The 16520-nt window shown below is 34.4% G+C and overlaps 2 protein-coding genes across 4 annotated transcripts; both read left to right on the top strand.

The window, feature by feature from the left end:
- Positions 1–5581: 5581 nt before the first annotated feature.
- Positions 5582–9128, top strand: LOC111797298 (Translation initiation factor SUI1 family protein). 2 transcript variants are annotated; one of them, XM_023680277.2, is made up of 3 exons: positions 5582–5639; positions 6167–6354; positions 8584–9128. In XM_023680277.2, exon 3 carries the CDS (start codon positions 8630–8632, stop codon positions 8966–8968), a length of 339 nt encoding a protein of 112 aa, XP_023536045.1. In that variant the 5' UTR covers positions 5582–5639; positions 6167–6354; positions 8584–8629; the 3' UTR covers positions 8969–9128. The 2 variants fall into 2 exon arrangements, with proteins under 2 accessions (XP_023536045.1, XP_086980976.1); XM_087124850.1 differs by lacking the exons at positions 5582–5639; positions 6167–6354 and adding an exon at positions 7826–7986.
- A 4813-nt stretch (positions 9129–13941) lies between these two features.
- LOC111797632 (NEP1-interacting protein-like 2) lies at positions 13942–16237 on the top strand. Of its 2 annotated transcripts, XM_087124760.1 has the most exons (6): positions 13942–14120; positions 14258–14391; positions 14640–14687; positions 14770–14937; positions 15741–15792; positions 16076–16237. In XM_087124760.1, the coding sequence occupies exons 1-5, from the start codon at positions 13949–13951 to the stop codon at positions 15789–15791; spliced, it is 573 nt and encodes a 190-aa protein (XP_086980886.1). In that variant the 5' UTR covers positions 13942–13948; the 3' UTR covers position 15792; positions 16076–16237. The 2 variants fall into 2 exon arrangements, with proteins under 2 accessions (XP_086980886.1, XP_023536459.1); XM_023680691.2 differs by lacking the exon at positions 15741–15792.
- Positions 16238–16520: the final 283 nt, after the last annotated feature.

The raw sequence follows: 16520 nt of genomic DNA, 5'->3' as shown, positions 1-16520 counted from the left end.
TTATAATTCTTAATTTCATTTCCATTTTTGTTCCAAACAAGAATTTATTTTTAATTTTAAAATATACATTTTTACTTGCCACTATCAATTCATATATTTATTTTTTTCGTAATTATTTATTCTAACACCTCTTTTAAAATTAATTTTTAACTATTGAAATTGAGTTACGTAACATTTTATTTTTATTAAAAACAAAAATTTGAATAAACCCAAAAATTTATGTTTCGTTTATTAATTGTTATTTGAGTTTAAAATTTTTATAATCAGAACAATTGAGTTGAGTTTAAAAAATGCTTCAATCCACGAACGCTTCAGACGAAAAAAAACAACAAATTTAGTCAATATAAACATATCTCAACTAGTTAAGACACATATCATCGATTAAAAAGTCAGTAGTTTAAATTCTCCGTTCCATACGTCGATGAGCGAAAAACAAAAATTAAAACGTGAATAAATCAAAATTAAAAAAATAAAATATTTTTTTTTTGTAATGATTATTGAGAAACATTCCTAATTTAAAAGTGGAAAGTGCACAATTTGGAGCAGCCGCCATTCAACGCATTTGGATGTCCAAACATAATGTCTATTTCCACACTATTCCTTCTAATAAATAAATAAATAAATAAATAAATAATAATAATAATTTATATAATTAAAGTTTTATAATAACATTTAACCCATTATTTATTTTCAAACATTAAATTAAAATTTACTTTTAAAAAAAATAATTACAAAATTAAATAAAAATAAAATAAATATGTGCATATGTGAGATATATTTTTTAATTAACAATAAAGTTTGATTTATTTCAATTTAATTATAGAGTTATAAAATATATAATGATGTCATTATTATTATTATTATTATTATTTTAAAAAAGTTCCTTTATTATTATTATATATCGTCGTTTAATTATCATGTTATTTTATGCTAGGATTTAGAGCCGTCCATTTTGATTTTATTTATTTATTTATTTATTTTCCTTTATCAATTTATGAATTTACTAATCATAATTTAGAGAGCCTATTTTTGGGTTTAGTTTAATTAAGAACCACTAATCTCTGACATCATATTTTAATTAATTAATTAATTAATTAATTAGGCATTATTGTGTGGAATTAAAAAAAAATTAAAATATTAAATGTTTTTTTTTAATGTATAAACATAAAAATAAAATATGCACTTATTTTTTTTTTAAATACATATTAAACTTACAAGATTTTAAAAAATAAAAACTAACCATTTAGATTTTAGATGTGATGATGAGTTAAATCCATTTTTTTTAATACATATTAATTAACCTCGAAGAATTTAAACGATAAAATTAATATTTTAAATTTTAAATTTTAAAATTAAATGAGATTACCATTACTCAAATTTATATAAAATTTTAAAAATGATCGAGTTACTGTAAAAATTATAAATATAATGCCTCAAATTATGTTCAATTGGTTAATGTTTTAATGTTGTGTAGCGTTTTTTTTTAAGAATAAATTTAGTGTTTATTAACCTGAAGGTTTTGCTCATGAACTCAAAACCGAACCGATTTCGTTCGGGTCCAGAAAAAATGAACCCAACCCTACTCGAAATGTTAATCCAACCCAACCCAATTCTTATAGTTCGAGTTGGGTGGGTCGGGGGTGTACTGTTTAATTAAAAATAAACCTTTACTATTTCTTTTTTTTTTTTTTTTTTTTTTTTTTTGAAATTAAAGGTAAATATAAACATGTAATTATTTTTTATTTTTTATTTTTAGTTATCTAAAATTTTAAATTAAAATATAAAAAGTCAATAGGAAAATCAATTTTTTTAAATACATTAATATTCTTTTTTTTCTCTTAATTATTTATTGTGCATTTTATAATTTGGAATATAATTATAATATGAATTTGATGAATGAAAATTAAATTAAAAGTTAAAATTTATTTTAATTAATAAAAATAAACTAATTATCAACTATTAATTATTTAAAATAACTAATATAATAAAATGGCCAGACCTCGCGGCGGACGTGACGCGGGTGATTGATCAGGTGGAGCGCCACTCGACTCCCGATGGATCTCTTATCTCTAAGGCCGCCCACGATCTACAACTGGTACTCCATCTCCTTCTATCTTACTCTCTCGCTCTCTCTTTTTTCGTTTTTTCCACTTGATTAGTGTGTTTTATTGATCGCTGATGAAATGTTGGTGGATTGAGCGATGTATTTGATTTCTGTTCGCAAGTGATCAAGAAATTGACCTAACTGTTTAATGGACTTGGTTTTGATTTGGTTTTTTGTATCGTTTCCGATTACTGAAGTTGATTTTTACTAGTTATGAAACTTTGAAGCGAGAGAAGAAATGTTGAGGGAAGGATTGCGTTATTTGGAAACCATGGTGGTTGGTCTTTACTTTGATGCTCTATTCCAATTTTAAAATCGATGAAATGTTGGTAGATTGAGCGATGTATTTGATTTCTGTTCGCAAGTGATCAAGAAATTGACCGAACTGTTTAATGGACTAGGTTTTGATTTGGTTTTTTGTATCGTTTCCGATTACTGAAGTTGATTTTTACTAGTTATGAAACTTTGAGGCGAGAGAAAAAATGTTGAGGGAAGGATTGCGTTATTTGGAAACCATGGTGGTTGGTCTTTACTTTGATTCTCTATTCCATTTTTAAAATTGATTGAGTTGGTTGATTACTAGCACCCGTCGCAGTGTTACTGTTGTTGTGTATTTCATGCTGTGTTCCTCTGTTGCTTTTCCTTCCTGGCCTCTCCTCAAAGTTTGTAAAATGTGTCTACTAGTGAGATGTTTCCATACCTTTATAAGAAATGTTTCGTTCTTCTCACAATCGGTTGGAGAAGAGAACGAAACATTCCTTATAAGAGTGTGGAAACCTCTCCCTAACAGACGGATTTTAAAATCGTGAGGCTAAAGCAGACAATATTTGCTAGCGGTGAGTTAAGTTGTTACAAATGGTATTAGAGATAGACATTGGGCGGTGTGCTAGTAAGGATGCTGGCCCTCTAGGGGAGTGAATTGTGAGATTCCACATCGGTTGGAAAGGGAAACGAAACATTCCTTATAAAGGGTGTGTAAGCTTCTCCCTAGCAAACGCTTTTTAAAACCGTGAGGCTGACGACAATACGTAACGGGCCAAAGCGGACAATATCTACTAGCGATGAGTTTGAGTTGTTACAAATGGTATCAGAGCCAGACACCGGGTGGATTGTGAGATCCCACTTCGGTTTGAGAGGGGAACGAAACATTCCTTATAAGAGTGGAAACTTTTCTCTAATAGACGCATTTTAAAATCGTAAAGCTGACGAAGATATGTAACAGGCCATACGGATAATATCTACTAGCGGTGCGCTTGGGCGGTTATAAGGTTATAAGTTGAGTGTAGTATGTCAAAGTTCCCTTGATTGTAAAAGTACCGTGTCACAATCAGCTCAACCGCTAATTCAACCAATTATGCAAGTGCTCATAGTACTGGAAGCATTGTGAACAATAGTTAAACCTGGATTAGGTGGTGTTCCAATCGCTTTCTTGGAATCACACCTGACTTTTTATGGCAAACACCTTCCACAGTATGGTCCGTGGGAATGTGAATAGTCCAAGTCCACTACTAGTAAATATTGTTTGTTTTAGTCTGTTACGTATTATCATCAGCCTCATAGTTTTAGGACGCGCCTACTAGGGGTGGTTATTAGTCTGTTACGTATTATCATCAGCCTCATAGTTTTAGGACGCGTCTACTAGGGATGGTTTTCACACCCTTGAATGTTTCGTTCCTTTCTCCAATGGACGTGAAATTTAAAAGAGGGGAGGGAATCAAATTTAACTATATTTATATTTCCTTTCTTTTCTTCTCTTGGCTTTTATTGAATTAGATCATTTTTCAGTCCAACACTCTTGTATTAAATTCTCATCAGATATTGTTTTTAACCACTTAATATTTCTGTTCTCAATTTATGAAAGGCTGTACTGATATAGATTATCTGCAACTTGTTCTTGTGTTATTATAGGATACAGCCGAATATCAATGGCCCTTTCCCGTGAGATTGATGCTCGTTTGAAGACGAAATGTGATATGGTAGCTGATGCTTTTGTGATGGATGATATTGGTAGGTCTATTGCTCCTTACCATTTTTTGTACAATTTTGCACGCATGTCTTATAAATGTAAGTTTGATGACATTTTTTTTGGTTTTCTAGCTATAGTTGTATTTTCTTGATTTTATGTGTCATAATGTTGATAGTTACTTTGTTTGCATGATAAAATGATTGATATGCGTTTTATCCTTAAAACTTCAACCACATTTATCCACGTGAAGAGTGCCTACTTTTATGCTACTTGATCTTGCAACATGAAACTCGACCGACTTTGCTTCTAGTAGGAAATTCATTATACGATGCATATCATACGACCTTACTGTTGAGAATTGTTGGGAGTGAGACTCATGGGTTTATAAGTAAGGAGTACTTTTTCCATTGGTATGAGGCCTTTTGGGGAAACCAAAAGTAAAGCCATGAGCGCTTATGCTCAAAGTGGATAATATCATATCATTGTGGAGAGTCCGTAGTTCCGAACACTTGTATTTATGCAAAGTCATCATTTGGGCACCATAGCACTAGTGCTTGGCTTTTGAGAGGTCTGGTTGGTTTTGTTGAGGATTGTTGTTGGGAGGGAGTCCCACGTTGGCTAATTTAGGGAATGATATATGGTTTATAAGTAAGGAATACATCTCTATTGGTACGAGGCTTTTGGGAAGCCCAAAGCAAAACCATGAGAGCTTAAGCTTGAAGTGGACAATATCATACCATTGTGAAGAGTCGTGATTCCTAACTGAATATGTAATTACTCTTATTTTTTAGTAGAATTGATGGTTAAATTTTCTCGAATGGTTTCAGTTATTAATTTTCATTTGTAATTTGTAACCTTAGCACATTAACTTGGCGGAGCTGAAATTCTGCAGGATGATTTTAAAAAATCAGGGCTATGCAAAAGGTGTGTGAGATCTCACGTCGGTTGGAGAGGGGAACGAAGCACCCTTTATAAGGGTTGTAGAAACCTCTCCCTAGCTAACACATTTTAAAACCTTGAGGGGAAGCCCGAAAGAGAAAGCCCAAAGAAGACAATATCCGTTAGCGGTGGGCTTGGACCATTACAAATGGTATCAGAGCCAGACACCGAGCGATGTACTAGCGAGGAGGCTGAGCCTCAAAGGGGGGTGGACACGAGGTAGTGTGTCAGCAAGAACGCGGGTCCCAAAGGGAGTGAATTATGGGGTCCCATATCGATTGGAGAAGGGAACGAGTGCCAGCGAGGACGCTAGGTCTCGAAGAAGGTTGGATTGTGAGATCCCACATCGGTTGGAAAGGGGAACGAAGCACCCTTTATAAGGGTGTGGAAGCCTCTCCCTAGCCGACACGTTTTAAAACCTTTTGAGGGGAAGTCCAAAAAAGACAATATCTGCTAGCAGTGGGCTTCGATTGTTACGAATGGTATCACAAAATAAGGTATTTATCGAGTATAATCTTTTCAGCAGGCTAGCGTGTTATCTTCGAGGTAAATATGATTCATAATGTGCTTTTTTACAGAAAATTTCTTGTTGGGGCCAAGGAGGAAGCTTCTATTTCATGTAACAAAGCGGTAAGTTTCTATTTATTTATCACATTAGAATATTTGGTTTTAATTAATTATAGTTTAGTATTATTAATTATAAATTCAATTTTAATTAAAATATATAAAGAAATATAATTAATAAACAATTGAAAAAAGTAAGAAAAAGAGAACAAAATATATTAGTAATGAAGGATCAAATCAAAATTAATCTCAAGTGGTTATAAATAATGAATAATAATTAGTTATAATTATTGAAAAACAAATTTTTGTTCTAAATTTAACTAATCCTAATTAATTATTGTTAGCTAATTAGTTGATAATTTTAGTATATAAGTAATTACATTCATTTAATAAGTCATTGAAAACTGCTTTGTTTTGCTTGCCTTTATTCATTCCGACTTAGCTTGTTACACGTTGACATGAAATCGATAGGTTACTTGTAGAGGGGAACGTAGCATTCTTTATTAGGGAAGCCCGAAAGGGAAAGCCTAAAAAGAACAATATGTTTATAAGGGTGTGAAAACCTCTCTCAGACTTGTTTTAAAATCTTGAAGGGACGCCTGAAAAGGAAAGTTTAAAAAGAACAATATCTGTTGTTAGCGGTAGGCTTGAGCTGTTATATTATTTATCTCCGTGAGTATCGAGGTGTAGACCCTCGTTTCGACACAATTGAGAGGCAGTACTATTCAATGGACAATTCACCAAGTTGAGATGGACTTCAAACGCTTGCCAGATCAATCAAGTAAGTGAAATATTTTTCATACAATTTCATATGATCTGCTTGAAGTTTATTTTTATCAGCATCCTGTTCATCATGTCTCTGGTTTTTGTTCTTAAATGATCGGTTTAACTTGATCTCAGCCATTCTTCTGGTTTTTATCAAGTGTTGTTACAAGAAGAAAGGTTAATGCCTCAAAATTTCTGGTACAAATCATAAGGTTCCTCTTATAATTAAGGTTCCTCTTATAATTATTAGGTCCGAAAGAAATTCTACTTCTTCTCTGGCACAAACACCCGTAACGACCTAGATCCACCGCTAGCAGATATTGTCTTTTTTGGGCTTTTTCTTTCGAGCTTCCCCTCAAGGCTTTAAAACGCGTCTGTTGGGGGAAGGTTTCAACACCCTTGTAAAGAGTGTTTTGTTCTCCTTCCCAATCAATGTGAGATATTACAATCCACCCCCCTTCGAGGCCCAACGTCCTCACTAACACTCGTTTCTTTCTCCAATCGATGTAGGACCCCCTCTAAATCCACCCCCTTTGGGGCCCGTGTCTTTACTGGCACACCACCTCGTGTCTACTCCCCTTCGGGAAACAGCGAGAAGGCTGGCACATCGTCCGGTATCTGGCTGGCTCTGATACCATTTGTAACGACCTAGACCCACCACTAATTTTCCTCTTTGGGTTTTTTTCTTTCGGGCTTCCCCTCAAAGCTTTAAAACGCCTCTCCTAGAGGAAGGTTTCCACACACTTATAAAGAGTGTTTTGTTCTCCTCCCCAATCAGACATCACACTACGAGAGACCCATAACTCGATCTCAAACTGAAAAAATCCAGAAAATTTGTGCTCTACCCGGCTTTTCATTCTATTTTGTTGAGACCCAAAAAAATTTGTCTACTATAAATGTTTTAATCATATTTGCGGCACAAAAAAAAAATCAAGACGATGGCTGTCAAAAGAACAGTAAGGGATGAGGAGGGGAGACTCTCGAAACCAAACGAGACTCGAAGAATGATGTCGGGTAGGGGTGGGGCCCATTCCTGCTAGCGGGGTTTTTTCTCTCTACTTCCTCCTACATTTCCTGTCTAAACCGAGATTCTTAGAGCGGGTCCGGTGGGCCCCGTCCACCACATGCACCCCTGGTTTGGCTTGTTTCAGGAAAAACCAGTCACAGCTAAACAAACAAAAACTCACCACATGACCACTTGGACCGAACCTCCCGTCTCTCTATTTCACGTTCGCCTTTTAACAGTATTGTCTAGATTCATATCGGGTCGGGTCGGGTCGGGTTACAATCATATCCGGATCCAGGTCGAGTTCGCGTTCAATGAACGCGTCAGTTAATTCACCGCCCTTTTTTGGAACCATATTCTTTTGCCTTCAATAATACGTTACACGTCAGCGTCGATCTTGACCGTCCATTGCTAACAAGATCAGACCGTCCACGTCATCCTCCCAGAAGATTCCAGCTCAATCGTACGGGTACTAATTCGTGGTGGGAACGGAAACGGAAACGGAAACGGACTCTTGCCGCCTTCCCCTCAAAGCTCTATAAATACTTCCCATATCCTTCATCAATGTTCTCATTCCTCTCATCGTTCTTCCTTCCTTGTTCCTTTGATCTCTTTCGCGCGTTTTTGGACTTTCGCTTTCTGGTGAGTATCTGTCTCCTTCTGAATTCGTAGATTTTGTTCTTCCTTAGCCTGGATTTTTTTTCTTTTTGTTTGTTTATGTCTGAGATTGATCGTGGTTAGGGTTTTGTTTATATCTCTTTGACTTCTGTGTTTTTTCTCGCAATTCCGAATTTGTTTGGTAAGATTCTGGTGTTGCTTCGTTTATGGAAGCCATGGATATTGCTTCGTTTGTATCCTGCTGGAATTTTGTCTTTCTTTCATGTTGTTAAGGGTTTTTTTATAGGAGACGCATGTTTTGATCACTTAGGTCTCCATTTAAGTCGTGGATGAATTGGATATTGCCAATTTTTGCTATATGTAAATTCTGGAGTTTTTGTTATGCCGTTCTCTCAATCCCGAATGTTTTCAGATCACCAGTTGTTCTGTTTGGTTTGAGCGTCATCCGAACTTGATTTTTGGCTATTTGTAAATTTCGGAGTTCTTGTTATGCCTTTCTTTGAATCCCGACAGATTACGTGTTGTTCTGTTTGGTTTGAGGTTAATCCTGACTTGATTTTTAATTATTTGTAAATTTTTGAGTTTTTGTTAAGCCTTTCTCTAAATCCCGTATGTTTTCAGATTCGCAGTTGTTCAGTTTGGTTTAAGCTTCATCCAAACGAAGTTCATGGTTGAATTAGACTTCCAGATCCCATCTGCTTTCGATCCATTCGCCGACTCCAAGGATTCTGATGCCCCCGGAACCAAAGCTTATGTTCATATCCGCGTTCAGCAGAGGAATGGCAAAAAGTGCTTGACTACAGTTCAGGGTCTGAAGAAAGAGTTCAGCTACGAGAAGATCCTTAAGGACGTGAAGAAAGAATTCTGCTGTAATGGTAACGTTGTTCAAGACAAAGAATTGGGGAAGATAATCCAACTTCAAGGCGATCAACGCAAAAACGTGTCTCAGTTCCTTGTTCAGGCTGGTCTCGTTAAGAAGGATCAGATCAAAATTCATGGGTTTTGAGTAACTTTCTGATCTTTGAAGGAGTCTGTTGATTTATGCTTTGCTTTTGGGGTATGTTCTGTTCTTAGTTTCTAAGAGTCGGTGTGTTCTAGTCTATTTATCTGTGATGGCGTGTGATGGAATTTTCTTATCAATAAAATATTGTTCGATTCTGCGTGTATTTTCCTTGCAACTTTGTTGTGTTCAACGTGGTTTTACTTTCTGTCCTTGCAACGTATATAGACTGGTCGCATGATTGGTAAGGTTGTTTTGACCCTAACCATTCCAAGTTCTCGTTGGGGAAGAACAAGAGCCTTCTTTAGATAGCATATCATAGATTGGCATACGGAAGAACAAGTAATCTAGATTTAGTTAAGGAAGGGTTCAACAAGCCATCGATATTTCACGATCAAGGGTGTAGTACTATTTGTTGTAGCGGTCCTTATATATCGTATTAACAATCGAAAGATGGTCAACAGGGTTTTTTTCTCTATACCTACGAATTTCATTGGACCAACTGAAAGAACATTGATCGGAAAGAGAACTCTAGAAGCTTGAACCACATAGATTGGTTATGAGCTTTCAGTTTTTCATATCAACGAATTTGGTTCTCGGAAAATGGAATCCAAATGTCACTAAATTTGGTGGGTTTTCATCCTTCATACTTAATGGACTTAGTTCGGCGAGTCACATGCCAAAACTCCGAGGTCCTACAAGAACATATTCCGCATCTTTTCAAAGTTGGCTCTCCTTGTTACATCTCTATGTTGTTAAGGGGCTAAATTATCCAAAAAAAAAAAAAACATCCTAAATTTCACCATGTGCACGGTGAGAAAATTAGTTAGAACAGTAAAGATTAAAAGTATTTCCTATTGTTTACACTAGTTTACTCTAAACAAGTAGTTTCAACAAGACCCATCATTTAGATTCGTCTTGATTTAAGAAGAATCACTGACGAACAATATAGAAGATAAGAATTTTTTTTCTTTTACCTACTTTCATTTATTATTCCAACTTTTTTAAAGAATAATATTTCTTAAAGAAAGGCGGTGATTTAACCATCCACCTATTGATGTTCATTTACTCTGTTCCAACTCCCAATTTTGTGTATAATATAACAAGTATCTAATATATTCTTTAACTTTCATTTTTACGTTAAATAGACTCTAAACGTTTCAATTTTGTGTTCAGTAAATTAGTGAATTTTAAATATTTATTAAACATTTTTAAAATTTAAGAAATTCGAGTCCGATATAAAAATTTAACTTAAAAATACACCAAAAATCTTTACTTTTTATTCCCAATTATAAAATGTTCCTAATAATTGTTAAATAGGAAAGAAACAAAAATGCCCACCTCAAAAAAGAGGCAAAAATCATTTAAAGAATTGAAATGTACCCACTTTTTAGTTCGTAGCTAATCATGATGTTTTTTCTTTAAAAAAAAACCGATCGGATCAGGACCTAGAATAGTATAGCGGATTCAGGTCATAACTTTCATTCAAGCCACCAACACATTATTACAAATCTCTGATAGTAACCTAGAACGGTGTAACAGTATTCAGATCATAATTTTCACTTATGTCACGAATACATCATTATAAATTACAATTTTCAGCTGAAATTTTAACGTTCGTGTAAAGATATTTCGAATGTGATAGTGACCTAGAACGGTGTAATGATATTCGTGCCATAATTTACATTCATGTCACCCGTCAATCATTACAAAACACTTTTTTTTTTTTAATTCAACTCGGCCCAAAAATAAAGAGACCCTAGCCCATCAAATAGTCTTGTAGGTCACGTGTAGTCAGGGGTAAAATAGTAATTTTACGTTGTCTTAAACAAACATTATACTTATTATAATAATTGACGTGAAAAAATCATTGGTATAAAATTGCTTTTTAAATTGAAATTAAGAGTTTATTAATAGTAATTTCAGTAGTTTTTTTTTCGAGCTCCATATCATTGCTAGCAGATATTATCTGTTTAAGCTCGTTAAGTTATCGTCAGTCTCATAGTTCTAAAACACAGCAGACGCTGGGACACTGCCCAGTGTTTGGCTCTGATACTATTTGTAACAGCCAAAGTCTACCACTAGTAGGTGTTGTTCGCTTTGCCCGTTACGTATCGTCGTAAGCTAGACACGTTTTAAAACTGTGAAGATGACGACGATGTATAACAGGGCAAAACGGATATTTTTTTTTTTTTTTCGCCCTAAAAGTACTTTAAAAAGTTGACCTAAGTACACATTAATTAAGAACTAGTTTTTTAAGACAATAAATTCCGTAGAATTGATGATTCTTGAGGACGGTACTTAAATATAAATCTCGTACCAAACATTAGGTTGGATCATACCTAACACGCTTGATCGTAACATTAAACTAGTACCCGTTGAAATTACATATTCAAAAAGAACTAGAACCAGGTAGTTTAATAACCGTTACTATATAAAACACCTCGTGTGAGATCCCACATCGGTTAGAGAGGGGAACGAAACATTTTTTTATAAGGTGTAGAACCTCTCCCTAACAGGCACGTTTTAAAACCGTGAGGTTGACGACGATACATAACGAGCCAAAACAGACAATATCTACTAGCGGTGAACTTGGGTTGCTACAAATAGTATCAGAGCCAGACACCAATCCGTGCAAGGACACTGGGTCATCAAAGGAAGTGGATTGTGAGATCCCACGCTAGATGGAGAGGGGAACGAAATATTTCTTATAAGGTGTGGAAGCATCTCCCTAATATACGCGTTTTAAAATTGAATGATACGTAACGGGCCAAAGCGGACAATATCTGCTAGCGGTGGACTTAGGCTGTTACACCTCGTGTATAAGATTTGAAATTATATGAATTTGATAATTGATGGTCTCAACCTTGGTAGCCAACGTTACGTATTGCTGTCAGCCTCACGGTTTTAGAACGATCTACTAGAGAGAAGTTTCCACACCTTTATAAAGAATGCTTCATTCGTTCCTCTCTCCAACCGATATGAGATCTCACAATCCACCCACCCTTGTCGTTGGCACACTGCCTGGTCCTGACTCTGATATCATTTGTAAATAACTCAAGCCCATCGATAGCAGATATTGTCCACTTTGCCCCGTTACGTATTGCCGTCAAACTCACGATTCTAAAACGCGTCTACTACGGACAAATTTTCACACTTTTATAAGAAACTTTGCCCCGTTACGTATCCCCCTCTCCAACTGACGTGAGATCTCACAACATCACAATAACAACAACCATAGTTTCATATCATCGTAATCACTCTCATTCAGTTACAGTCTCATATCATCGTAATCATTCTCATTCAAATATGGTCTCGATTCATCACTGTTCTCACTCTTTACTCGAGCATCAGTACATCACAACAACTATAATCGTCAAATCGAGCAGAGCTCCGTAACTCAAAATACTTAAACAAAGTAGAAAACAAAAACGAGATCGAGATCTCGAAAAGATCTTCAAGTAGGGTATAGTACTAGCAAGTTGAAGGTTTGTTGTCAATAAATGTATACAAATATTTATATCACATAGCCCACAGCTCACAACAAAAACCACTCTTGTTTATACTCATTTGCACACAGTTTAATAGTTCACCACTTGTTGTTCAAACAATTTGTAATGAACAAACCATTGAATTGTGTGGAATTGCTTATCAGCTACTCTCTGGAGGCTTTCATTAATGCTCTTTGTACCTTTGCTTCTTCTTCACTCACCCATCAAACAACTTGAGTTTAATACTCATTTCTCCAATTGGGCTACCCATCCTGTCACATGCTCTTCATATTGATATCCATTTTTGTCCTCTTTCTATATCGGTATCAAGCCTTGTGTCTTTGCTGGCATGCCGCTCGGTGTCCGTCGTTTGTGATAGTTCATACCTTCCGCTAATAGATACTGTCTCGTTATGTATTGTTGTCAGTCTCACGGTTTTAAAATGCGTCTACTAAAGAGAGGTTTCCACAGTTTTATAAGAAATGATTTGGTTTCCTCTTCGACCAATGTGGAAGCTTATAATCCACCCTCTCTTGGGGGCTGGAGTCTTCGCTGGCACGTTGCTCGGTGTTTGGCTCTGATTCCGTTTGTAATAGTTCATGCCCATTGCTAAGAGTTATTAACCCGTTATGTATTATCATTAGTCTCATGATTTTAAAACGCGTTTACTAGGAGGAGGTTTTTACAACCAATGTGGGATCTCATAATCCATCCCCTCTTGAGGGCCCAACGTCCTCGCTGGTACACTGCTCGGTGTCTAGCTCTGATACCATTTGTAACAGCTCATGCCCACTGTTAACTGATATTGTCCCGTTACGTATCGTTGTCAGTCTCACGATTTTAAAACGCAGCTACTAGGGAGAGGTTTCTACACTCTTATAAGGGATGTTTCATTCTCCTCTCCAACTAATGCGGGATCTCAAAATCCACCCCCTTGGAGGCAAGCGTCCTTGTTGGCACACTGCTTAGTGTTTGGCTCTGATACCATTTGTAACTGCCCAAGCCCACTGCAAGCAAATATTGTCCGCTTTGGCCTGTTACATATCTCCTTCAGCCTCACGATTTTAAAACGCGTTTACGAGGAAGAGATTTCCACACCCTTATGGAGAAATGTTTCGTTCCCCTCTCCAACCAACGTGGGATCTCACAATCCACCCGTTTAGAAGCCCAGCATCCTCGCTAGCACACCACTCACTCCCTCACTCTGATACAATTTGTAACAGCTCAAACCCACCACTAGCAAATATTGTCCACTTCGACCCACTACATATCTTCATCAGCCTCACGATTTTAAAACGTGTCTACAAAGAAGAGCTTTCCACACCCTTCTCCAACCAACGACTCGGAATTACTCTTAATTAATCTCTTTTAATAACCCTAATTGTGAATTTATTAGTTGACAATGATATAAACCATTTCATCTTCTACAAATCTTAAAATTTCATAAAATAATATATATATATATATATATATATATATATATACAAAAGCTTTAATGAAATTCTTCAACCCTTTTCATCTCTCTATCATTTCTTCTTCTCATCTTACCATGTTGAGGTTGGTTATTGAGTTGAAGCACCACCCGATTTTCGATAAAGCTCTTCGGTTTTTCGTCGAAGCTTTGAAAACGACCACTTTCGCTTTGTTTCTATGCCTTCTCGCTCTAGGTATGTCTCGTCTCGAGAAATTATTCGAGTAGCTATAACAATACATATTAGAGAAACACACGATAACACGAGTTATAGTAGTTGGGAGGAGACGACTATATTGAATAATTTTTTCTTTCTATCTCTTAAATTTGCAGTTGGTGCATCGGTTGGAACGGTGATCGGAGCTTTCAAAGGCCATGGCGTCGCCATAGGCGCTATAGCCGGTGCAGCTGCAGCCCTTCAGCTATTGAGCTACCCCGAATCGGAGTATAGATATTCTTTGTCGAAGGTATGGTTTTCAATATTCAAGGTCTAAGTTCGACTTGATATTAAATTATACGTTTATTTTCGAATGTATAACAATTAACGGGTCAAAGGACTATCGAATAAAAAATCGAAAAATACGAGGACCCAATTGAAAATTTAATTTATAACGTTCGTAAATCAAATACTTTTTAAAATTTACGAATTAAATAACCGAAAGTTGAGGGACTAAAATATAATTTAACGAAATTTAAATTTTTTTGATGGTGGCAGGAAGCAATAATGGAGAGTCTAATGAATGGGAAGGGGTTGATGAACTGGGTAAGTGAAAAAGCTTGAATGCTGCCATTAATGGCGGATTTCAAGATCCCTTCATATTTCTAAAGCAAAATAAAATTTTCAGGCGAGCAACTTCTCGGAGTATATGTACCGAGAGATGTCGGAGTTCGTCGACGTCGCCGGAGAAAGCTGTGTCGAAGGAATGTCAATGGAGAGTGTTCAAAATTTGCCTATTTGTGATTATGATCATGGCAAGATGAAGAACTCCATTTCTTGTCCCATTTGCTTAGAGGTAATATATATATATATATAAGGTAATATATACCTATATACATACATATATACATATATACATATATACATACATACATATATATATACATATATACATATATACATACATACATATATACATATATACATATATACATATATATATATACATATATACATACATACATATATATATACATATATACAAAAATACATATATATACATATATACATATATATATATACATATATATATACATATATATATATATATATACATATACATATATACATGTATGTATATATATATATATATATATATATGTATATATGTATATATATAGATATAGATATAGATATATTTTAATTATATTATTTTTGTTTTTTCGGTATTTTTTTTTTTTTTTTTCAAAAAGGTTATATTATTAAAAGAATTATTTTTTTGGTTTCTTAAATTTACTTGTAATTTCAAAAACATTAAAAAATAATTACATTTTTTAAAAATGAAAAAGAAAACTTGAAATATTTAATGAATATCTTAATTTAAATTTTATATTTGTTTAAGGATTTATTAAATATAATTAATTATTTAAAATATATGGTAAATTTTTAAATTAAATAATTATAGGATGGTGACACGTCATTTAAAAGATTAAGAGATTACTTAGAAAGTTGACCAAAGGTTAAATATGAGATTTATTAATGTTGTTAGGACTAATTAATATTGTTGACCTTAATTAAAAATAAATTAAAATTTTGGGTTGGTTGGGTTCGTGGCTCGAACCACTGGAATAGAGTTTACAACTAACTCTCTAATTTTAGGTTGGGCGGGATGACCCGACAAAAGAAATATCATACATTCCCAAGATATAAGGTATCACTGACATCAGTTACAAACGTCAATTATGTTTAATATTTATAATAATCTTAGAACGAGGGTAGTGTAGAGTTCTGACCAACCAAAAAAATGTAAACCTATGAACGGACCCAAATTTTCGATTTTTAAAAAATTCAATCCCATCCAGACTGAAAAAAAAAATCTAACCCAACCCAACATTTATAGTTTGGGTTGGACAATTCCGGGGATCAGTTTTCGGGTAATATGAATACCGTGTTAGGTATATATATATATATTAATTAATTTTTTTATATTTCAGGAATTTGAAGATGGAGAATTTGGTAGGAGACTTCCAAATTGTGATCATTTTTTCCACGTGGATTGCATAGATCAATGGCTACGATTGAATGGATGTTGCCCATTTTGTAGAAAATTTTGTAATTAAACCATACCTTATAATATTCTCAAATTATTATTATTATTTTTTAATTCACCATCATTATTAATATTTGAAAATATATAGCGAATTTTGTAGGCTAATATTTTAAATTTATATATTTTTTAGTTTTTTTTAATATTTAAAAATATAATTTTTAAAAATTATTCGTAAGAAATATATAATTTTTTTTTTGTTTAGTTTAACAAGAGCGAGAAAATTGAAATATTTAAAATAACATTTATATTTTTTATAAATATGATAATTGATGCTTTATTTATTGATTTGGAAAAAAATTAATAAGTAGGAATTTCTTTTGACTTTTCGA

The sequence above is a fragment of the Cucurbita pepo genome, chromosome 6, assembly GCF_057944985.1.
Source record: "Cucurbita pepo subsp. pepo isolate OVF chromosome 6, ASM5794498v1, whole genome shotgun sequence".
Classification (NCBI taxonomy): Eukaryota; Viridiplantae; Streptophyta; class Magnoliopsida; order Cucurbitales; family Cucurbitaceae; genus Cucurbita; species Cucurbita pepo.
Note: the sequence above shows the minus strand (reverse complement) of the source record. Positions and strands in the feature narration are given on the sequence as shown.